Raw genomic sequence first — 26422 nt, 5'->3', positions numbered from 1 at the left:
AAATGGAAATCAAGCGAATACAACGGAGAAGGAAAACCACAACAGGAGAGTATCCATGAGAAACACGGAAAATCCAGAAACTATAGAAAAAGAAGAACTGGAAGAAGCAATAAGAAAGATAAAGATTGGAAAAGCACGAGGAAGCGATGAAGTAGCACCAGAAATGATAAAATATATAGGAGTAAAAGCAAAAGAAAAATTGTTATACATATATAACCTAATATGGAAGAGAAAAGTAATACCCAGAGAATGGACAAATGCAGTAATTATACCTATATACAAGAAAGGAAACACAAGAGACTGTAGGAACTATAGAGGTATATCACTACTATGTGTAGCAGCAAAAGTATACGAAACCATAATAGAAAGGAAAATTAGAAAAGAAATAGAACATAAATTAGAGGATGTACAAAGTGGATTCAGGAAAGGACACAACACACAAGACCATATATTCACCATGCAACAAGTAATAGAAAAAGTCTTAAAGAAAAATAAAGAAATACATCTGAGCTTTATAGACATGGAAAAAGCATTCGACTTAGTCAAAAGAAAAGATATATGGGAAAGCCTAAAGAAGAAACAAGTAAGTGAAGAACTGATAGAAGCAACAAAGAGTATATACATGAAAACAACAAATACAGTAAGAATGTTAAATATACAGTCAGAACCATTTGAAACAACCCAAGGAGTTAGACAAGGGGGAAGTCTCAGCCCAGTACTATTCATAAATGTAATAGATGATGTAGTGAAAGAATGTAAGAAAACATTCAAGAAATACTGCATCGGTTGGAACAGAATGCAAATGGTAAATGCTGAGATGTGTATATTTGCAGACGACACAGTATTAATTGCTTAAACTGCAGAAAAACTGAAATACAACTTAGAGAAATGGAACCTAGAAGCAATCAAATACAACTTAAACGTAAACAAAGAGAAGACTCAAATAATGAAAATATCAAGGAAACAAGGGACGGAAGATCAAATAGAAGTAATGATAGACCAACAAAAAATAATGCAGACAAATTCATACAAATACTTAGGAAGAGTAATCAACAACAAAGGAGACATCGAGGATGATCTTAACAACAGAATGGAAAACACAGGAAAACTATTCCAAGCACTAAATAGAGGATTCCTTAATAACAAAGAAATATCAACAAAGACCAAGATGACAATATACAAAACAATATATAGACTTACAGTGACATATGGAGCAGAAAATTGGATATTAAACAAAAGACATCAAAGCAGAATTCAGGCATCAGAGATGAAATACCTCAGAAGAACGATAGGAGTAAAAAGAACTGATAGAATCAGAAATGAATAAATAAGAGAAAAACTCAAAATCAAACCGATACTCGAGTCAATCAAAGAGAAAAAATTGGCATGGTTCGGACATCTAACCCGGATGGACAATAATAGACAAGTAAAAAGAGTGTGGGACGCCAAACCAATAGGGAAGAACAGAAGAGGAAGACCCATTAAAGAATGGAACAGTGACGTCTCGCTGATACTGCAGAGTAAGGGTAAGACTTGGCAGGAAGCAACACAGATGGCATCCAATAGGAAGGAATGGAGAAAGTTCGTTAAGAGCTAGCACACCTCAGAAGACTGTCAAATATTGTAATTAAATGAATTGTATTTTAAACGGCCCAACACCGAAAGGTACAAATGGGTCTACTGATTAAGTAAAGTAAATTAAGGCTGGCTAGCAGAATGTGCGGGAGAGTGACTACTTGACACTCAAAAGAGGATTCGGTCAATTTGCATGCCCCGCAGAGACCGTAAAATGAGAAAATGAATGACAAGTTTATGCATATGGCTGGGCAGTAAGATGTTTCGTTCATAATAAGCTAACCATCTTCAATTTGAATTCGACTTTGAACATTTTAATTTTAATCTTGAGTCTCTCCAGACTATGTTCAATTATAATTACAAAAGATTTCCTTTAGCTGACTTGTTAGTCTCACTTATGTTAAGATATTCTTGTCATTGCTACCTCTATAGCTAGCATAGTTAGATTGCTTTTCAGAAATTAGTATTTTATATTTTAGTCAACAAGTGACTGTTTACAGTTACATTCACTTATTTCCTTAGGCATCCACTTATTGATTTCGGATTTAGAACGGAAATCTGGTTCTTTCTGAGTAACGTCAGAACCAATCATTAATTTGCAGTTTCTACAGAAATTGGTCTGTTCGTTCTTGATGCCTTTTTACTGATTACTTACTTATTTATTGCTTGCTTGATTACTTACTTCTTTAACTATTACTATTTGGATATTTTGAGTATAGTTATTTTTGGCTTACTAAACGCCATGTAGCTTCCTTATGTCTGATATTCGTATAAATCTGTAGTAGCTACCTGCTATAGTTGGTGAATATCAGCATAAGTAAATTTGTTTTGATGTTGATTTAGATTCAAGGATTCATTCTATGAAAATTGTGGTTTAGGCACATATTACCGGATGCCGGAGCCAGCCTTATTAGCGTGAATTGGTTACTAGGTTAGGTATTAAATTTGTGATGAAGTCTAAATATTTCAATTAATATCTGTTTTCTTTTTTATTTCAGCAAACAGCTTTACAAGATACCTTGGAAGGTATATGTTAATACTTTCCTGGCGCCCAATCACATCTTAGAGCAACTTCTATAGTCTATCACTTTCATTTAAATTATTTATATATATATATATATATATATATATATATATATATATATATATATTATATATATTTTATTACCTTGTTATTCATTTTCTAATTTACGGTCTCTGTAGGGCATGCAAATTGGCCGAATCCTCTTTTGGGTGTCAAGTAGTCACTTTCCGGCACATTCTGCTAGCCAGCCTTAATTTATTTGTTTTTTTTTGTCACATTGGCATCCTACGCAATACCCCCATTCATTTGTTTTTGTTACAAATTGTAAGAATTTTAAATAAAAAATTGAAAATCTTGAGAAAAGTATTAAATTTAATGTTTGATTTATCCAAAGTTTGATTTATCTGTGTTACTGAGATGTTCTTTGATTATTTGAGCCAGGGTTCTCATTGTTCTAGCCAAGTCATGTTACAGTCATCACAAGACAATTTGTAAATACCACTTTTGTTTAGTTTATCAATTTTCTTATATTCTTCTTCTCTCAATTCCTCGTTTTCTGAATACTTGGCCTTGGAGGATTATTTTCAGTAATCTGTATTTAGGGCCGTTTCTCATTAAGTGACCGAGATATTCTAACTTTCTCCTTTTAGTCGTATACATCACTTCTCTTTCTTTTTCCATTCTTCGTAGTACAGTCTCGTTGGTTATCTTTTTCGTTCATGATATCCTTAGGATTCTTCTGTATAGCCACATCTCGAAGGCTTCAAGTTTTTTCCCCATCGCTTCAGTGAGTGTCCAGGATTCAACTCCGTAGTATAATATCGAGAAGATATAACATCGTAGGAGCCTTACTTTTATTTATAGATTAAGGTTGTGGCTTTTAAACAGTTTTTCCATGTTGTAGAATGCACTCCTAGCCTTCTCTATTTACATTTTACTTCTTGTGAGTGATCCCATTGTTCGTTAACTATTGTACCAAGATAGGTAAACTGTTTTACTCGGTCCACTGGTGTATTCTTGACTGGTGTCTCTAATTTTATTTTTGCTGATTACCATAAATTTAGTTTTGGAAATGTTTACTTGTAGTCCAAATCTTTCACTTACTTCATTTACTTTGTTAATTCGTTGCTGTAAAATGTTTAAACTGTCTGCAAAAATGACGGTGTCATCTGCATAGCGGATGTTGTTGTAATTTGACGTAAGTAAAACATTGTAAACTTATAATTAGTTATTTATATCAGTGTTCTATTGTAGCATATCTCTAAAGATGGCTTTATAAGCCGAAACCGCCCAGCTAGCAAATAACTGTTTACACACTTCAAAAATACTTTTCTTTTCCAATCTTTAAATTAAGAATGGATACCAAATGACTGACTGTAACAAAAGTAGATTGTCGATCCATTCACATACGTCAAAAAAAAGAGTCAAAAGTGTCATATCTTAGAAATATGCACAATATTTAATAATGGTCATTAAATTAGATTTCTAGAGTAGCTATTATTAATGTTCAAATTACGATAATCATCACTATTCTATATAGCAATATGGCACCTTACGAAACAGAATTCTAAGATTAAAATTAAAGTTATTTATTTACACTGCCCCATTTGCACAATAATCTTGAAGACAAAAATGATTCCAATAATTTTTTGAAATCTAAAATGTCACTAGCAATAATGACCGACTCTGTTATTGGCGTCTACGAGTATATTAGATTTTTGATTCGTCCGTAGCTCATCTATGTCTATTGATAATTGACACGCAATATTTCTCCCTCGATTGATCAATGGCTAATTTCACCTTTATTGTTCCACGCGTCCGACCAAATTGAAGTTCAAAAAGAAAGTTCGGTCACGTCTCAAACAAATAAAACGAAAAACGAAATACAGCTGGAAGCAACAGCGTGAACTCGGCAGTCTGGTACATCGATGAGAGTAATATAGTCTGGAAACGTTGTAAACAGCAAGGAACAAGCTTTGAATTTTGTAGATACTCTATACTCTATAAATAAAGGAAGTTTTAACATGATATAAACGAAAGGATGAGGTGGGAAGTACATACTTGGAAAATTTCCGGTATAAACTAATTGAGTTAGTTTATCTTCAGAGAGCTACAAGAATAAATAGGAATGGCGAAAGAGCTTCAGGTTATAAAAGTAACTTTATATTATATTGTATCATACGCAAAAATTAGTTAAAAACAAACATCAGACGTATTATTAATTATAATTAAAAGAATATATATACCTGCTCCTCGTATCTAGAGAATACTGAACGGTTTACCGTTATGCTGACCTCAGCGATGTTTACTTGTGGTGTAAATCAGACTGCTCCCTCCTTAAGAGATGGGTAAAAGTGGCAAGGAACGGTTTTCGCTCAGCAACAGTAACTATGCAATAACACTAATAATATACAACAGACTAGTACCTGGACTTCAGTGTCTTTAAAAATTTCCTCCACTATATTTCGTACAACCCTCTAATCCAATTAGCGGCATTCTAGCTTTGACATGGCTAACTTTTGCAGGTTGGACTCCAGCACGTGCCCTTTCAATTGAAGTAATACTTAACATACCGCTTGGTAGGTGGGTTGGTCATTAGCAGTGTCTTTTGTTACCAGATAGAAGAGGTAACGTGATGCATCTTGGAGTTTCAAAGCTTTTCCAGGGACTGTTAGTTGGTATTGAGGTTCTGCAACTTGACCAAACTTTCTTCGAAAGATGGATGCCAATCCTTGTGCGTCTTTAATACTGGTAGGGATGTATGGGCCAATGGATAGTCATCTGGAAGTGCGAGTAGATCTTACTTGTCACCATGTCTTTCTTTACCGGTACCTCCATAGGCCCCCATGAATTTCTCAAACGTGAGGTCAGGTACTTCATGGACTTGGTTTACTTTCACTTCTTAGTCTTCGTCGTGGTCTCTCTCGAATGGCGCCAGCTAGTTATGGTTTACTATCATCGGCTTTCCCCTCGGAATCTTGCTTATTCTGTAGATGATATCATTAATCTTCTCCATAATGACGTACGGACCTTTCGAAAACTGCTGCAACTTGGGAGAACAACTCTTTCGCTCCTTTGGACTATAGAGCCAGACTTTGCCATTCTTCTTAAAATATCCTTTTCTGCTGGGATCTGTAGGCCACTGCGAAGAACGGAATGTACTGGTGCCAGTCTCGCTGATGATTGGACACTATTTTTTCACTTCTTATACAACTGTCAACTGTCTTATTTATCCGATTGCGGGTGATAGGCTGTAATTCTTCTTTTCTTCATGCCTAGTCTATCTCAGATTCCCTGAAATAGATCGCTTTCAAAGTTCCTTCCTTGGTAACTTTGGATCTCCAAAGACTCTACAAATCAGCTGATATACTCTGATCAACAAATCTGCAATAGTGCCAGGCTTCTGGTCTGTGATTGTGTAGGTCTGGACTCACTTCGTAAAGTTATCTATTACAACCAATATGTACTTGCATCCATCTCCACTTTTTGCAAGTGGCCCAGTAATGTCTAAAGCTATTTTTTCAAATGGATTTCCAAAATTGTACTGTCTCATAGGAGCCCTTCTTTTTTGGTAAGGTCCGTTACTCGGAGCACAGGTTGTACATTTCTTTGCCAGTCGTTCAAATCGTCGGAACTGTTCATCCAATAAAAACGTTTCCGAATTCTTGAAAGGGTTTTCTTTATACCGAAATGCCCTCCTAATGGACTGTCGAGTGATTGACGAAGTATTTCGGCTATTCTGTTCTTTGGAATCAGCAACTGTATTCTTTCTCTGAATATCATCATTTTCCAGTACTCGTTTGAGCAAGTTGAGCAAACCGTAGACCATCTTGACAAAATGGTCTACGGTTTTCTTCTTTCCATTTTCGAATTTTATATAAAACTGAATCTTTCTCTTGTTCTTCTCTGATCTTAGCAGACGCCTACTCGTCGTTAACCATCGGTGTTCTTAGCACTGCTGCTTCCTTAGAATATGTTTTGTTGCAGTGGAAGCACTCTGCTGAGCATGGTATTCTAGAAAGAGAATAAGTGTTTCTGTGTCTAACTCCGGCCCGATGCTCAATCTTGAGATCGTATTCTTAAAGTAATTCAATCCATCTGGCTATCTGACCCTCTGCATTCTTAAAGTACTTAAGGCCTCTGGCTATTCTTTAATGAAATTGATTTTTCTCTTATCCACAGCCACTCCTTTGTTGACTATAAGACCCAGATAATTGACTTTACTTTGAAATAATTGGCACTTCTTGTGCTTCTTGAATACTCGACTATCTGAAATTAAAGTTCAGTTCGTTGGTTTTGATGTTGGTTTCTGTTGTTGCATCCTTTGCGGCTGTTTAGGTAAGGTAGTTTTCTTATTTCTTTTATGTTTTCTGCATTTCTTTTGCTACCATGCATCCTCTGTAGTTAGCTAGATGACTTTCTCCTCATTATACAAATTTTGGCTGGGTATTTTTGTGTGTGGCCAAAAGCTTGCATTTAAGCACGAGTCTCGATTTTGTTGAGGGCAGACTGAATTCTAACTCCTAATATATCAGAAATTTCGAATATGTTATCGATATTCTCATCATGCCTGAATAATAATATGAACATATAAGGAGTTGTTGAGTATTACATTTCATTACACTTTATTTGTAACATTGTTTTATTGTGCATTCAACATAAGTTGATATTTGTACAGTCTAAACCCTGAACATAATGTTTACGAAACATCATTGTTCAATTTTAACGTGTAAATTCTCGTACGGTGAAATTTATATAAAGAAAAGTACTCTGGTAAAAATGACCTGAGTAGCACACTGGGTGATGCTATGAATGTCTAAAGTTTGGTGGGTTGCATATTCAAATCTCGCCAGGCTAGGGATTTTTTTATTAAAGATAAAGAAATTCTTATGTATCGTCGGGTCGGTACTCGCTTGGAGCGAGTGATATAATAAATATAATGTGCGATTGGATATAATGTGCGATTCTTTGTAAAGACAATGAAGACAACTTTACATAGTAACAAAGCATTTACTCAACACACACACACACGCGCTCACACAAAACACAAAAAAGTTACGCACAAAAGATTTTGTTAAATCGTGATTAAGAGTCGCTGCTAAATAGCTTTACGACCTTATGCTACAAATCTACGAGTACAACCTACAGATTATGTGAAACAGTCAATAATACTATTAGACTAGGACGGATCTGTCTTGAGGTGGATGTGAGAGATGGCATTCGGATTTTTGCAGAAAAAGTTGTGTGAGAACTTCAGTAATAACAATTAACTTATCCTCCCTCTCAAATAGGTCGGGAATATTAATAAAACATTAAAATATTTAATTAAATATACCAAAAAATAACAAAAAAATTAGGTTGAAGAATAAGAAAGAAGAAAAAACATGTATTTTCGCGGCTTCCAGTAAAGCAATTTTCTTCAAATTACTAAAAATATCGATTTTTTTCCAATATCCTTGCTTATAACTTTAAAACAATTCATTTTCAAGCAAAGTCGTAATAAAATAAAATAGCGACAATTGAATTTTCTATAAGATACGTCTGGTTAAAAATGTTTTAATTTTCTTAAAAATAGCAATAACTACAAAAAAGAAAGGAAAACAAGCCTTTTCTAATTCGATATTTTTCAAGCACTTAAATTGCACTTAGAACCTTTATAACACGTCTAGAAAATCTTTATAACATATTAAAACAGCACACCAAATTCCATTAAAATCGATTTAATTAATTTCTCACAATAATTTTTTCTAATTTTTTTTAATTAAATTTTTTAAAAATCTTGCATAACAAAAACTAGACCATATAGAAGTTTACCAATTTTTTTACTGATAGAAAAGTACTTTACCTATATAACGTACTTTAGGAATTCAAATCGGATTATTTGGGCTGCTTTAGGAAAGTTTTAAAATTATAAACAATTTTTTGGCTTAAAAACAAATAGAATATCTCGGTAAATATTAGCTTAAATTAAATTCCAAAAACGGCGTTGGAAAAAACACTGGCAAGACGCTTCTTTTAAAAAGTTCAATTACGAGCAGTGGTTTCTGAAATATAATCGGTTAAAGTAGAATGTTGAATAGATGAATAGAATGATAGTCTTTAAACTGTTTTACATATTTTTCTTTCCGAGTTCTTTCTCGATAAAAATGTTTACATCAAGATATTTATAACATATATTATAGTGATAAAAAACATCGGTTTAAAATTCAGAATGAATGATCCAATGAAGCAATTTTCTTCATTGTTTTTTAATCCGGTGTAACTCCAATAGAGACACCTAAGATGTAGATTCTTGTATGTAGGCTTTAAACCTGTTTCTTCTTCAATATTAGCCTCCTAAATTGTTTAAATTATTTTTGAGTGAATTTATGTCTATCTCTACTTTCTGAAAACTGATTTCTATTTCGTGTCTTAACTCAAGTACGTTATTGTGTTGATTATTATTTTACTTTTCTTTAAACAGTTACGTCAGGTCGTTTCTCTTTACATTTCTCTTTTATTTCTTTTCTGAATCATGGTGTATTGTTGTTTCTATTGTTCAGTATGACTTTGCGTTTTCCTAGAGTTTTTGTTGCTGCTTCTTCAATGTTGTTTTGAATTTTCTCCCAGCTCGCGTTTATATCTTCGATGTCGTCTATTTGTTTCAGCTGTATCTTCTGTTCTAGCCTCCTTTGGTACATTTCTCTTGGAGAGCCGTTCCAGAGTGATTCTACATTGAATTTTTTCTCGGTGATTTCCTGTACAAAATGTTTTGGTGTTATTTTCATTCTTATTTTTGCTAGTACTCGTTTGTGTTCACTCCCTGCCTCTGCTGAGTTTAAAGTTCGGATATCTAGAATCTGCTCTGGGTGGATTTTTCTATTAGAGACTATAAAATTAATCATAGATTTGTACTCCCTGGAGTTTTCAAATGTATATTTATACTGGAGCTTATGGTCGCAAAATGTATTATTGAATCTCAATTCGTTAAAGCACAGACATTAGCCATGAGTTCTCCATTTGCATTGACATGGTTTTCATTAAATCTTTATTTCACTCTTGTAGCTCAGAAGCCGCGTTCATCCCCACAGCCGGTGCCAAGCCAGGATAAAAGAGGAGGGTTGATGGGTCAGGTTAGCATTCTTCTTCTTTAGATACCGTCTCCTCTAAGGAGGTTGGTAATCATCACAGCTATTTTCACTTTTGAGATTGCAGCTCTGAACAAGTCGACGGAACTGCAATTATACCACTTTCTCAGCCAGGAGATGCGTCTTCTTCCAATACTTCGTTTTCTCTGTATTTTTCCCTTTCCCTGCAGTATGGTTTGTAGCAACACATATTTATCCCCTCTCATAACGTGGCCGAGATACTGTAACTTATATGTTATGTTAATCGTATTCATGATTTTCATTTCCTTTGTCATCTTTCTGAGGACCTCTACATTCGTTATTCGGTCTACCCAACTTATTATTGATATTCTTCGGTAGGTCCACATCTCGAATGCTTCAAGTCGATGGCTCACCTCTTTCTTTAAGGTCCAGGCCTCCATCCCATATAGCAGCACCGAAAACACATATGAACGTAATATTCTTATTTTGAGTTGTAAACTAAGGTCTCTACTGCATAATACTTCTCTCATCTTATTAAATGTTGCTCTAGCTTGTCCAATTCTCATTTTTATTTCTTTTGTATACTCGTTATTTTCATTAATAATTGTACCAAGATATCTGTATTTTTTACTTTTTCTATTGGAACCCCTCTTATATTTAAAATGTCTTGTTGTTGTGTTCTGGAAATTGTCATAAATTTTGTTTTATTAGCATTAAGTGTTAGTCAGCTTTCCTCACTAGCATTTACTACATTATCTAAAAGTGTCTGTAGATCTTGTATATTCTCTGCAATTAGTATAGTATCATCGGCATATCTGATATTGTTGATGGATCTGCCGTTGACTTTTATTCCAATTGTTACATTTTTCAGTGATTTTTTTAATTATTTCTTCCGAATATAGATTGAACAATAAGGGGGAGAGGATGCAACCTTGCCTTACGCCTCTTTTTATCTCTACTTCCTCCGAAAGTTCTTTGCCTACTCTGACTTTTTCTGTTTGGTTAAAGTAGAGATGAGTTATTATTCTTAAGTCTTTTTTGTCAATGTGTTTATCTTTAAGTAACTGTATAAGACGGTTGTGTCGGACCTTATCGAACGCCATATTGTTATCAATAAAACAAACATACAGTGGTTGGTTTACATCCATACATCTTTGCACGAGGACTTTAAATCCAAATAATGCCTCTCGTGTACCCATGGCATTCCTAAATCCAAATTGAGTTTCAGTAATGTCTTCTTCCACTTTTCTAAAAATTCTTAAACGGATAATTTTTAAGAATATTTTTAGTGTGTGACTCATTAGACTAATTATACGGTGGCCATTACATTCCCTTGCATTAGGTTTTTTGGTAATGTAATAAATGTTGATTTGAGCCAATCTCTCGGAATAATACCCGTATTATATATAGTATTATATAATTCTACTAATACATTGATCTGATCTTCTGATATTAATTTAATTATTTCAGTTGGAATTGTGTCAAGCCCCGCAGTATTATTACATTTTGCCAGATTTATTGCATGTATTATTTCATCCTTAGTTATATTTGGACCTATATCATGTTCCTCGCAATCGTTTATGCTATCTTGTTGTGTCCTGTCATCCTCAAACAATTTTTGGACGTATTCTCTCCATCTGTTTAGTTTGCCTTTGATATCAGATATTATTTTACCATTTGTATCAACCAGAGTGTTACTATTGTTGGACCGTCTTATACCTGCTAATTCTTTAATTTTTTTGTGCATACCCATTGTAAAATAAACAAGGCTCAAAGAACAGATATAAAGCCTTGAAAGCAAGCAGCAAGGATAATAAATTAAAACATTTTGATCCAACCGTATCTTCGCTTTATTATTTCATTACGACTTTACTCCACAATGAATTGTTTAAAGCTATAATCAAAAAAGTAGGAAAAATTCTATATTTTTAGTATTTTTTAAATATTTTAGTTTTTTTATTAATATTCTCGACCTATTTGAGCGAGAATATAAGTAAATTATTATTATTAAGGTTATCACACAACTTTTTCTACAAACATCCGAATGCCACTTCTCATATCCAAATCCCACATACATTTTTTCACAGATCCGCCCTGGTCTATAGAGTAACTTCATATGAGAATCTTAAGTTTGTTTGTATTTTCTTTGTTATTATTATATTGTTTTGCTTATATCATTAAATTGTATTAAATGGTATTATTAAATAAAAATTTTGTATTTAATAGAGTACACCAATGTATCGATTAACCAATAGTTATCTTTTATTATCAACAATTTCTTTCCATACACAGAATTCTAAATTCTTAAATTATTATTATCGAATTCTGTAAAATCTACGTGAAACCTAAATTTATTTGTTATATTTAAAAAATATCTTTTAACTAAAATGTGGCTAATCATAGTATTAGCATCTTTTTCATTATAGAAGACATTCTGTTATTATACACAAAAAAATTAAAATTTTTTATATCAGATTTATATTTTTATCTCGATGCTTTTTAATTAAACACGGCAGAGTTGTGTTTATTAAATATTCATGTTTTATTTAAAATTCCCGACCTTTTTCTCTTTATATTACGATGTAGATTAATTAAAGTAAACCATCTAATTCCAAAAGCATTTGACTTGTACAAAGCGCATAATCCATTTTTTTAAATTGACATTCTAAAAGATCAAATTATTTAAATACATTTTATTATTCTAACAAATTTTATTATTCTAACCTCTAGGGGGGTAAATCATCATCATTGGTGCTACAGCCCTATAAATGAACCTCGACCTTCCCAAGTCTATTACACCAGTCAGTTCTATCCATTGCCAACTGTTGCCAGTTTGCTGCGCCTATTTGTCTACCATCCTCATCTACACCATCCCTCTATCTGAGTTTTGGCCAACCAATACTTCTACTTCCCACAGGTTGTGACATAAGGATTCTTTTAGGAGTGTTGTTCTGCGGTGATCTTGCCAGATGTCCTGCCCATCTTAGTCTTCCTATTTTTATAAGGGATACTAAGTCTTTACCACCAAAAATATGTTTATATCTGTGATATATCTCGTAGTTGTACCTCCTTCTCCAAACACCATTAGCACAGATGCCACCGAATATTCTTCTCAGGATCCTGCGTTCAAATATAAGCAGGAGGTTTTCATCTGCCTTGGAAATGGTCCATGTCTCCGACCCATATGTCAACACTGGTTGTATAAGGGTTTTGTATATGGTTATTTTTGTTTTTTGGCTTAAGTTTCTGCTTCTCATATGTCTACTCAGTCCAATATAGCATTTGTTTGCTAGGATTATTCTTCGCTTGATTTTTTCCGTCATGACGTTCTCCTTGGTGATCAGGGAGCCTAAGTATGTGAATTTGTCCACCACTTCAAAGGTAGAGTTATCAACCGTGAATTGGTGGCCGATGTTTCTGGCTCTATTGTTTGGTTGTTGATGCCATTATCTTAGTTTTCTTCTCATTTACTTGCAGGCCCATATTTTTTGAGACATTTGACAAGGTGGTATACATTTCTTCTACCTTGCGTGTTGTGCGGGCAACTAGGTCAACATCATCTGCATATGCCAAAATTTGGGATGATTTATTAAAAATGTTTCCTTTGTTGTCTATTTGGGCATCCCTGACCGCCTTTTCCAGAGCTATGTTGAAAAGGAGACACGCCAGCGCATCTCCCTGCCGCAGCCCAACATGCGTTTCGAAGTTTTTCGTGCGGTCGATATTTTTTGAGTTAAGGGAGGAAATAGTGGTAGGAGGGGGAAGCACAATTATCGAATTATTTAATATTAACTTTACAACATAAATGTACATAAACAAAAATGAAGAGTATTATATTTTATACAATTTAGATGAAGTCGTTGGTTCATCGTCTAGAGTTCGATAGGCCTAGGACCTTAAAGATTGGTTTCAGCAAAAAAATTAAAGAGATCAAAATTTTATAAAATATAATTGTCGTTATTTTTGTTTATATACAATCATATCGTTAAGTTAATAATAAACAAGAGAATTAAAAAATTATGCTTCCTTCCCCCCTCCTACTATTTTTCCCCTTAACTCGGAAACTATCGACCACACAAAAAAATTATAAAAAAGAAATTGTAGGAAATCGCATTTGCAACAATTTCAGTCCTTACCATTTTTTTTAAATAGTTGAAAATGGCGAAGATATTGAGCACAAATGGTTCGCCTTATTTATTTTAAAATTCAAGATAACAGCTAACGCCACGGTTGGATTTAGTTGCGAATTTAAATTTCCACTACTATTGACCAACCCTAAACGTTAAAATAATAAAATTTAGGTCAGCTAGCCATGCAAGGTTAGGCCTTTTTTCGTTTAACGCGACTGGACTATTATTTTTAAATTTTGTATTAAAATTCAAAATACGAACGATAACAGAAAACTGACTAAAAAAGTTAAGGTTTTCCCGAAGAACAGACAAACACCGGAAAAACATCTAGGAATCTGTGAAATGTTGGAAATATGAGAAAATATAATACAAGAAGCACTAACAATTTTTGTTTAATGAATGTCTAATACAGTAAAATAGAGGAAGTATCGCAATATTTACTAGATTTTGTAAAAAATCTTTTAAAAATATAGACATCTGTCATTTGTCAATCCCGTCTCTTCCAGTATCACAAACCATTAATTTTAAATAGGGTCATGTGTGGCACTTTATTAGACATGTGTTTTACCGAAGAATTCAAATATCTATGATTTCTCTTTTTATTTGTTCTTGTGAAAATTATCAATTTCACTTGGGAATCGGCAATCACCGCCAGACAAACAGCTCCTGAACAAGCCGGATTCATAATGGGAAGGGTACACGGGGGACAATTTTTATACTCTCGCTTTTAATACTCTCTCTTTAGTAGTGAATTGTATCGCGCACGCGAGTTTACAATATATGTCCAATTTAAATACATTTGTTGCGTAATAAAAAAAAACAAGAAATGGAACTACTTTAAGACAAATATTGTCTTGTACTTATCGACTATTTCCCAATTGAAGAGCTTTGAATTTCAAAACATACATTTTATTTCAACAAGTTGAAAAAGAATATACATTGAAGTGAATTTCCGCCCTCATGATAAATGATAAAAGAGGATTGGCGGAAGAAAGTGGAAACCTTCAAAGGTTCAGACCAGAGAGAAAGAGCAAAAATTAAAAGAAAGACCAACACAACTGGTACACAGCATACTATGGCTTGACAGTGCCCTTGCCCTGCATTTTAGCTCCGATACTATTAAGGAGAAAGTCGAAATTCACTTGTGACATAGTTGCTAACATTTGATCATTTCTGTATAGATTATTTATACAGATATATCTATACAGGGCATTATACCTGTCTGTATAGATTCCTCTGCGACCATCGCCTTTTCTGTTGTTTCTTTTTTATGGTTTCCTTCATATAAATTTAGGAAAAACTGGCAACTAGAAGCTTTCGGTTTCGGTTCACCATGACTTGATAGGGCAGACTGAATTCTGGGTTCCGGCTTCTATTTCCGGCTTAGTGCTCATGTATGACGTAGCCGTGAGAGGAATGCGTTGGGACCGCACGCTGATTTAAAGCAAATGCTCAAGTGTGTACGCGGCTTCAGTTTTGAAATACCGCCGTAAGATACCGTCGGGAAATGGTGAACTAATAAACCTTTTTTGGATAAATTTAGTACCTTTAAAAATAAATAAGGAAATTTTAAGTCAAAACATTCTAAATATATTGGAAACTATATTAGGAAATGCAACCAGAAAAACCAATTGCTTGAAAGAAAAACTTCTAATGCGTCTTTTCATTCTGTTCAGAGAGAGACATCGATCAAAGCTTTCTACAATTGCGAAAAGTGGTGATTTTATAATTACACCATATATAGAACCCCCGCGTACTCAGGAGCCGCCACTGGCACAGTTTACCAAGTCTAACAAATTTAACAGTCACAAATTATTCAACCGCACTGTTCCTTCAGATTTGCGGAAATCATCTTTGCAAGACAATTTCGTTTATGAAACTTATTAACTGTTACTACTGTATCTAGCTTCAAGTGACTAGTAGTTTCAATGATTAAATCAACAAATATGTTAAATATGTACATTAAAATTAAGTTTTTGATTACATTGGTTAACAGATCTAGCCTGCATGAATATGATTTTATACAAAAATGTCTTCTACTATGAAAAAGGGATGAAAAGTGTGTCATTTTTTCAGTTTCGTTTTAGTTTTCAGTTCGATTTCTTTCTAACATTTAATAACAGAATATAGATTAAAAGCTAAAGGTTCCTCTAATTGAAATGGAATTAATTCTTTGTCATGCACAAATTGCTTAAGCGATAAAATACCTATTGATAATTGTTTCAGGGATTAATCGTTTTGTTGTACTGTCATCAGGTAATTTCTAATTCTTTTGAAGTTTCAGATACAAAGCTTTTATCGACTGAGTTATGTTATTCCAAATTAAACGTGATGAGATAAAATATTCAAAACGAGACAAAAGATAAATCTGTTATTAGTACAAGACATATCTAGAATGCAATAAATAGTATAGAAAGTATTCAAAAGGAGAACAATATCCAATAAATGAAATGACAACTGAAAAAAAATTCAATAATAAAAAAAATCAGCACCTCTTACACAATATATTTACAATATTTTATTGTATCAGTCAATTATTGTTGCTAAATACTGCTATAAAATAAAAATTGTTTTAACCTAAAAATGTTATTAATTTTTTTAAACCTAATTTTTTGAAAACCATTTCTTGATTGGAAATCGAAACCTTAAAAATAAAAGTAAAATATAATTTTGATGGGCGGAATCACCCGGTAACAACAGTGGTACATACAAAATATGTATACAGTAATGAGTGTCTTACCACCCGGCTTTTTAACGTAAGAGATAGAAAACACAGTTACCTTGTGAAATAAAAAGAGATGAAACTCGTAGAGGTGGGAAATAATCGGTAGAAACCTATAATTTACATTACATTACATTACCACTATCGATAGTCTCACACCTTTAGACGTTAGCTTCGAGCTAAATCACCTCGGTCATAATTATTATGTGTAACGTCGTTTGTGTGACGTATTTCCATTTTTAATTTGGCATAAAGTAAAAACTGATTGACCACAATAAAGCAAAAATGTGAATAAAATAATTTAATTAATAGTGATTATTTAATCTAAAGTTTTAAATTATTAACCAAGAATAATTTCTACTATGATTTGAGAAGTTTTATACACTCTTGTCACAGAATAATTATCAATCCTTCGTGGCTTAGTGGTAAGAATTCGACACTGCTACACAGACGTCGCAGACGATTAGAGTTCAAAACCCACATTGTGATTTTTTTTTAATAATTTGAAATTATGCAGAGATCGTTTTGCTTTGAATTACTAAACATTTATGTCACTGGTTACTAGTATTAGAAGTGTTTAAAGTTAAACACAAATATCTTATTGAAAAAACAGTATCGCTGTACTTCGAAAATAAAGTAAATATTCGTCAAAATTAAAAGAACGTTTAAAGAATGTTTAAATAAGTAAAGATTCTACAAAAATAAACTGTACAGAGGACAGATAACTGTAAATCTACCTGTACAGAGGAATTGATATTAACACTGAGATTCACCGGATTATTTTGCATTAACAACTGAAGACTGTAAAACTGGAATTGAATTTGAATTATTTTGTATTTCTATTTTATAACATTGGAATAAGAATAAATTGTAAATAATGAGTTTTTCGAAAACTTGTTACCTAATATGTATCATATTTTCTATTATGTTTTGATTGAGTAAAACAAAAATTTTATCCTTGGTGTGAATTGAACCCCAATCTTCTTGTCAATAAACCACGCCTCTAACTATTACACCAATTCCACATACAATAATTGTTTGCAGACGGAACATACTTACCTTTAGTTTAGTCAAATATTTCAGTTGAGTTATTTTTAATATTAAATAAACTTAAAGTTTTATAATTTAAAATCGCTACTAATTAATGTTTTTTACTATAATATATCTTAATTTATTCAATCATTTATTCTAACATCAAAAATTATTAAAATAAAATATTTTCGAGGTCATCCGTATAATTATGACTGAAGTAAAATAGCCACGTCTAAGAATTAGCTTTATCTAGTACTATCTCACAACTTAATCTGTCTTCTATCCTTTCCGCTATTTTGCCGGGTGGTAAGATACTCATCACTGTATATTTTGTAGGTGCAGGTAAATATGTCTCAATTTTAATTTTTGTATTATGTAAAGTGAAAAATAAAATCTTATATGTACCACTGGTGTTACTGGATGATTACGACTATCGAGGAACATCAATTTTGCGTTTTTTTCAGCTTTAAATTATTTATAACTGGAAAACGATCAAGTTTACAGAAAAACTACAAGAGACCAATTTTGTTCAAAATCATCAAAAAAATAAAAAAAAATTGTATCGAAAAAATTTATTGTTACAATTTGTTTAAAAAAAGAATGAAAGATTTTTCGCTTGGGCGACCTCTCGATTCCGATTTCCGATTCTACGATTACGCCATCCCATCATTACTCACAAGCACCTAGTCACTAATGATAATACTTCAGTGTGTGACATCTATCACATTATGCTAATGGAATGTCAAAGATATAAAATTATACAATAAAAACACAGTATTACCTTTGATTTAAAACCGTTAATACGCGTACATGAACACTAAAAATTTAATTAACCATTTAAATAAATCATGTACATACAAATTTCCTGTAAACTAATAAATGTCGATAATGACACAGGTGGTTAACGCGACTTTTTTTTTGGAAATAAAAAAAATTTGCATCACTTTTAGATATTGATTATATGTCAGCAGTTTATGGGTAGTAACAAAAACTGGCTAATAAACATATATTTAGCTTAGAAAATTCAATATTTGAAACTGTACTTTTTAAAACGTTTGTTTAAAATCGTTTTTTTTTAATTCGATATTTTTAAATTATGGCTATAATCATCATTATTAACGTTACCTCTTTGTGAAATTACTCCATTTAACTAGAGGAATTAAGATTTAATCTTGTAAAAATGTCGTCCATGACGTTGACTGAAATAACGATACACTTTTCAAGTTATTTTTAAAGCAGGTTTTAGTTTAATTACTGAGTTTAATGAATAGCTGGGAGGACTAAAAGTAATTAAATAAAAATAATCACCTCTATCTGGATGCCGCTGTCTCCGCTGTTACATTTTGCGTTTCTGGCTGCTTTCGTTAGTTTTTTCTTTTCTTTGCTGTTTCGCCAAACGAGTCCTCCGAATCTGAAAGAAAAATTTACTTAACTTAGATTATTATACAATCAATTATAAATTTTATAGAACTATTTAAACTTTTAGATATAAAACAATTTATACAAAGTAGATTATACAGGATATTTCAGTTGCACAATTAAATATAACAGTTTTTCTAGAACGTGCTTTGAAAAAGTCGTTTGCGTTGATAAATAAGTTGTTCTTCAATAACCTAAACTTCACAAAATTCTTGTTCACAATAAATTGTTGCGAAAAATTAGTTTTTCAATGTCTATCTATCTGTCTATCTAATTAGTTAAGAACATCCATCTTTGGACATAGGTCTCCCCCTCATTTTTTCAGGCTTCTCTATTTTGCGCCATTTGTGTCCAACTCTGTCCAGTATGTTATTTTATATCATCATCATCATCATCATCTTCCTTTTCTTCTTTTTATGTAGACATAACTCTCTCTGTTTTCAATGTGTGTCCAGTTAATTGTCGTTTCATTGTTTTCGTGGTTCTTTCTACTGTTCGTCATCCTTTTGGGAACCATCTCTTGCCGTCTTTACTACTCTATTTGTTATCAATCGGCTTACATGCTCGTTCCAGTCTACTCTTCTATTTCTTATCCAGTCCTTGATGTTCTCCAGCTTGCATCTACGTCGTATATCTGTACATCTAACTCTGTTCCATTGTGTTTTACCATCAATTTTTTTAAGTGTTTTCATCTCTGCAATCTCTAACATCCTTTTTGTCCTCTCTGTGCCAGGTCGTGTTTCTGCCGCGTATGTCATTATTGGTCTGATGACTGTTTTGTAAATTCTGCCTTTAATTTCTTTCCCGATATTTTTATTTCTCCATATTGTTTCATTCAGGCAATCTACGGCTCTGTTTGCTCTATTCACATGATCCTTCACTTCTGTTTAGAGCTTTCTGTAGCTAGATAATGTGAAGCCTAGATATTTAAACTCCATCACTTGTTATATTATCTGACCTTCCAGCTCCAATTTACATGTTAGTAAATTTGCTATTAACCATGCGTTTTGTCTTTTTTGGAGAAATTAACATGTTAAATTTTTGGAGGGTATAATAAATTGGTGTAGCATGCATTGCTAATCATCTTCACTTTGAGAGAGTAGTATTGCGTCGTCTTCATAGCAGATGAAGTTATTTTCTCCCACTTGGTATCCTATTTAAATTCATACTTTTTTATTGTTTCATCCATAATTAGATTGAACAACAGAGGACTCAGGGAATCTCCCTGTTTTATCCCGTTGCCAGCTTCAATAGGGTTAGTTAGTTCTTCTTCTACTTTTACTTTTATTGTGTTGTTTTGGTAGATATTTTAAATCGTTTTGATTATTCCTAAAGTTATCTCTCTTGAGTACAATAAGTGGATAACGTCCTCTAATTTGATCCGGTCAAATGAATTCTTAAGATCCAAGAAACATAGTTTGCTAGTCATAGTCCTGCTAGAGTTATAATTTCGTTCAGTTTAGTCGATATCACTTTGGTTGATAATTTCAGTGTTGTATTTAATAAATTAATTCCTCTGTAATTTTCCAGGTCCGATTTTTCCCTTTTTAACGAGAGATATTGGGATGCTTGATCTCCATTCTTGAGGAAGTCCGTTTAGTTCTATTATTTTTTGGATTAGTTTTAGTAAATAGTTGGTCAGATCTGATCAGTTGTCCTAAATGCGCTTGAGTTCGTCTGACCACCTTGTTGGAGGACGTTCTTGTTTACGATAAGCACATCGTGTCTAGGTCTCTATTCTAAAATTTTCTTGGTTTATCTTCCATCTTTGACTCTGACAATATGTCCTGCCCCGTTCCATTTCAGCGATGAAATACTTTTAACTGCGTCTATAATACCAGTTTTTCCATTCCCATTTACTCTTCACATATTACCTGTATTCATACCCATATTTATTCCATAGACATATATAAAATATCTAAGTTCTGTCATGTCAGTTTCACTTCAAGATACAGAAGTGGGAGTGTTTTTTTAAATATCTTTTGTCTATTTAAGTGATGTTTTAGTTCAAAAACTTATTTGTATTTTAAATTTCCATTGGGGTAAGTTGATTTCCTTTTTAATATTTCGTCAATATTCAGTGTCTTTTAATATTCTCTTTCGACTTTTTTTTATCCATAACCTCCAAGCCACATTTCTTTTCAACCTTATATATGTAGCTAGAATAGACAAAGCAGTAAGATAAGTACAGATCTTCGAAGTAATTTATTGGATTATGGTGTTGAAATGAGTACCTCAACTGTGAACGCTAAGAATGGACCAAAAAATATCAATCATGGACTATTAACGACTGTAAAAAGGTAATTTTTATTGTTAGATGAAGTAAAGATGAACTTCTGCGACGATATCATACTCAACAGTAAAATACTCTTTTAAATAGATGTTTTGGGGTTTATCACAACAAGTGATACTGAAAACTTCCTATTAAAGACATGATGAATGATGAACATTAAATAGAAGGATTGTTCCATTCGTGAAAACATTTGACGAAATATTTTAACATGAATTCTGTTGTTCAACATGGCCCCGTGTCAGAATTCGAAATTGGTCCAGACTTATATGCGAGAAAATAAAGTAAACGTGCTTGATTAGCCTGCTAATTCACCAGACCTAAATTCCTTTAAGAACTTACGGCATACTCTCCAGAAACGTTTAGCAAAGATGAATTGTGCTACAACAGAAAAAAATATAACAAGTGCTACACTGTACAAGTGTGGTCCCACGATAAACGACATAGTGCGCTAAACTAGTGGAGTCAATGCCAAGACGTGTTGGAGTGGTCATTTCTGCTAAAGAACGATAGTTTTTTAGCAGAAAAAACAAAAAACTGGGCCTGTCAGATCCAAGGGATCGTCGTTATCACTGAAGCTGAAGTTTATTGTGTTTGCTGTCCATTGTTGTTTCCCACACCCAGTCTAGAATTTTTGTACCCTTTAAAAGTTTGTACAGGTCTTTTTCTTGGTGTGTCCTCTAATATATTAGGGTCTCCTCTTGGTTGCTTATATAGTTTTTGTCTTAATCTTTGTTTAATCTCTTTGAATCTGCAGTTAGAGTCTCCATTGTAAATGCTCATTTTATTCAAGAATTCTTGTACTGGTGCATGCTTGGTCAACATTTATGTTACTGTTCTCTGTTTCTGTCTGTCTGTCTGTTTTTGGCGGCATGCAAAAGCTCGCCAGTGTTTTATGCCTGTCCAGTTACCAGCATAAGCTACTCCTCTCCTACCCTCAATATCTCCTTGGATAAAAGTTAAGGGATTGCGTATTGTTTTCCTCTCAGAATATAAGCCAGTTATCCAATTTTTCATACCTTGATCAAGTTGAGTAACTCTCTCTCTCAGTATTTGCCCTTCTTAAGACTTCCTCGTTTCTCGCCCTATCTGTCCATGGTATGCGGAAAAATTCTTCGCAAGGTCCAGATTTCGAAGACCTCCAACTTGTTAATGGAGGGTATTTTTAACGTCCACGTCTTCACGCTGTATAACAAAATAACAATATGGATATCATCCCATTTAACCATCCTGTAGCGGATATTGAACATATATCGATTATATATTAGATGTGCGGATTTCAGGATAGTTTTTTGTAAGGAAAGACCAGCCTTAGATATTCGACTTGATGATTAAATGAAAAATCTACATTGTTTAAATGAATTTTACTGGTTTTTGGAAGATTATGTTGAATGGAAAAAGGGAGTTACTGATTTCTCGACTGATAGTTGAAGTCCACAGAATATTCAAATAAAACTCTGGGGACAGTTTTATTTAAATATGGTAACGTAGTTTAAAAATTTTAGAAATGAATATAAAATGCTATAAGGATCGATGGCATTTTTATATTTATCTCTAAAATCTGACGTTCTGTAGGTGATGATGAATGTTATGTACATGGCACTCTAAGAAGAAGATAAATCTAAGCGATAGCAGCTGAGACTTAGAGGCAGCCAGCCTGTTAAACGGTTATAAAATTATTAATGAAGTAGTTCCGCACTACTAAAGGATAATGAGCCAGTGATATGTCCTTAATGCCACTCTTTTTTAATTTATAGGAAAATTTATCTTCTTATATACTAAAACGCTAAGCCCTTTTCTTGTCCACCACTTTACTCAAAAACCATATTAGATAAAATATTTTTTCGGAATATTATTAGTATTACGTATGAGATTGTCAAGATATACTTTTGGTACAAAAATTCACTTCCGGTTTTGAGATGACCGGAAGTTAAAATTTACTTTAAGTTTTAGACCCCACAATGTATATATGGATCGAAAGGTCTCGTCGAGACGAATCTAAATATGTACTTCCGGTTGCGATCCGACACCGGAAGTGACCCGAAACGCGCATAAAACTTCAAGATAGAGCAAATCTGACACCGGATTCGTGATCAGCATGCAAAATTAACTGCTAAATGATATCCATGTCGACATTTGATGAACAAAAAATTGCATTCCGGTTTTGAGATCGACTTCCGGTTTCGTTTTTATTAGTCAAATCAATAGAGAATTTAACGTAGATTTCAAAAATGTAAGTTCACGAAATTATCATTTATAGTTTTTGAGTTATTGATAAAAATATTTTTACTTCTGGTCGATTTTTTAAATTAGAAAACTTTTTTTTATTAAGACTTTTATTTTCTTATTAAGTTTATTAATTATTTCACTTAATTAGCTTGAAATTATATTTTAAAAAAATTTGAATTACTCCTTTTCTCACAAATTTTGGGAAATTTTGGAGTTCTCGGCTCATATAGAGAACTGAATTTCCTGAAATTAAAAAGTGAGCTATATTGACGATAGAGAGTCGGGGAGTCGAAGGATCCATCCTTTCCCGAAAATGGAGACATTGTAACAAAAAACATGGTTTTCGACGAAATATTTCGTGATATTTAATACACTTTTTACTTGCATTATTATTGATGAATGTTATGTATATTCTTGCTTATATTGTTTGTATTGATCTCTTACTTTTTTTCGCAAAATAAAAATTTCATTTAAAAAACTCGATGTTGAGTTGGTCCGCTAGTATAATTGGAATGTGCGAAACTGCACTTCACCACACATCGAGTTACCATTTATATTTTCGGGCAACTGATAAGGTCACAACAAACTGTCTTCAATAATACGATATGAAACATTAAATTAAAATTTATATTGAAAATATGACCCTCGATATATCCAGTTCCACTCAACTTCTACAACTCTTCCAATTAAAAACTCCTCTGCTCGTTATAATTGTTTCGTCGACAAATAGAAAATTTTAAATAAAATTTTTATTTTCATGTTTTTATTGGTGGCCCAATTAGCAAAATGCCAGGGTAAGGGAAGATTTGACAAAAAGTTTTGAACGGGGAGAAAATGATACAGTTTTATATTTTAGTTTTTCAGTGCTCCGCAAAGTGAAGAGTGGCTTACTATTGTCATTGTTGATAAACACTGATTGCCTAGTTCAAAATTGCTTGCCATTTTTCCTATTTTTTCTCAAAAATTGTTCTATATGTTCTATATAACTATTTTTGTTTTACATTATCTCAGCTACATTTTTGTTTGAAATATTTTTTTCTACGGCGTACACATTTTTGGTAAATCGATGATTTCCGTTTCCCTTCCTCTTTGGAAGCGGCAAACTTTCTTGCGTCTTTTTTGGGGTCTCAAAATTGACATTCTCAGCAAAATTCAGCTTGTTCATATGATTTTTGGAGGTTCAAAAGCATTTTCGTCTCTGACGACTGGAGTTCTTTCCATGTACATTTAGGTATATACAAATCATTGCAATAGAACATCGAAACGACATACTGCTCAAAAAGAGTCGAATGTCCTACTTGGGCGTCGAATTCACAAAGACGCTCAACTGGGACGCTGAACTTAAAAAGACATTGGACAAGGAAGGAAACAGAGCCAAACTCTGAGCCAAACTAACAGCACTGAGTGGCAAATTCGGAAACACTAGTCAAGTTAATCTTCTACATACGTATAAAACATTCTTAAGACCAATTATCGAATACAGAGCGCAAATCTACACTCTCTTAAGCAAAAGACAATTAAACCAAGTCATGGCCACCAAGAGAAAAATCCTGAGGAAAATCATGTATAAAAGATATGACTATCCGTCAGCGTTAATCCATCACATGGCAAGGGTAGACTCTATCCATGATAGCATAATCAATCTAAGTAAAAGATACGTTCTCTCTACTATAAACGGCTCGAACAACAGAGCAAAGGAAGTTCTCAAACAACCTTGCCACCGACGAGGACACGTACTCACCAGAATTCCAAAAACAAAAGTTCCATTTCCTCCAGCTACGTTTCTAAACATAGCAGGCAACGAAGTTCCTGATAAGTGCTGAAACATTTTAAAATCCATCCTAATAAAACTTAGCAGGCAATAGCTTGCGCTAGCCCAAAACGCTGATGAAAGAGCCGTTCCTAACACTCCCTAGAACTGAACAAATAGTAACTGTATAAAACAATATAGATATTAAATAAAAAAGTAATTACTCCTCTCCAACAAACAATAACCATTCAAATAAATAACACAAACAAACGATCTGAGCAAGTCTGCAAGCAAAAAAAAAAACAACCTAAAATCTAAAATCTAGCTTCTAACAAATCCTTCAGCCCCCTATCCACATACTCTTAATAGGTAAGGTTGCATAAGGTAAGGTTAGTGGTCATCATCATAATTTGATGAACGATATCTTGGTTACCGTTTGTCCTAGAATATTTTGCAAAATTTAGCAAAATCGTTAAAAGTCGAAATCTTTGAAGAACCGTATCTTACTTAAAATTAGTCCTAGAGCGTTCTACATTAGTCCATTTTAAAGATAACTAATTTTTCTTTCTATCAAATGTACCACTGTGTATACGTAAAACTGCGTAGAAAAGAGTGATAGAACAATTTGTGAGAAAAAATAGGAAAAATGGTCCAAAAATGGTGTGAGTAGCAAATTTTGAAAACTCGAATCTTGGATACTGCAAATCCTAAAGACTTCTACCAAATAACATTTCGAAGAAAAGGGTTAAGTTTTTTTTTCTGTATAGCAATATATCTATAACCCCTTGGAAAAAATTATGGGACAAAAAAAGTTGCGGGTGTTCCTGTTTGTTTACTTCGTTTTTTCAACATATTTTTGTAAAAAATATATATACTTGAATTCACCCTAGTGCATAGGGGGCACAAATTCATTTTTTTCTCAAAAATGCACCCCTTTAAATGAAACGATAAAATCCTTTAACTTTGTAGATCCTTTTAGACCTATTTTTTTAAACATGTTTACTAGCCTATAAAGGAATTAACCTTACAGAAAATTCGGGTCCTTCTTGAAGAAGTTTAAGGCGTAAGGCTTGTTTCTATATTAGGATCCTATTTACTGAGAAAGCCCAATTAACGAGGGATGGAATAAATAACTCACATATTTGGGCAGACGAAAATTCCCA

General features: G+C 33.1%; 1 protein-coding gene across 1 annotated transcript in view; it reads right to left on the bottom strand.

Moving 5' to 3' along the window:
* The window catches only part of RhoGEF3 (Rho guanine nucleotide exchange factor 3), a 941311-nt gene that overhangs the window by 176019 nt on the left and 738870 nt on the right, over nucleotides 1-26422 (bottom strand). The window contains exon 16 of the mRNA XM_072521630.1: nucleotides 18880-18982. Within this exon, the coding sequence (XP_072377731.1) occupies nucleotides 18880-18982 (103 nt within the window). The remainder of the gene's footprint in view (nucleotides 1-18879; nucleotides 18983-26422) is intronic.

This window comes from Diabrotica undecimpunctata, chromosome 2 (assembly GCF_040954645.1).
Source record: "Diabrotica undecimpunctata isolate CICGRU chromosome 2, icDiaUnde3, whole genome shotgun sequence".
NCBI classification, from domain to species: Eukaryota; Metazoa; Arthropoda; class Insecta; order Coleoptera; family Chrysomelidae; genus Diabrotica; species Diabrotica undecimpunctata.
The sequence above is the reverse complement of the archived record's forward strand: the minus strand, read 5'-3'. Positions and strand labels throughout refer to the sequence as shown.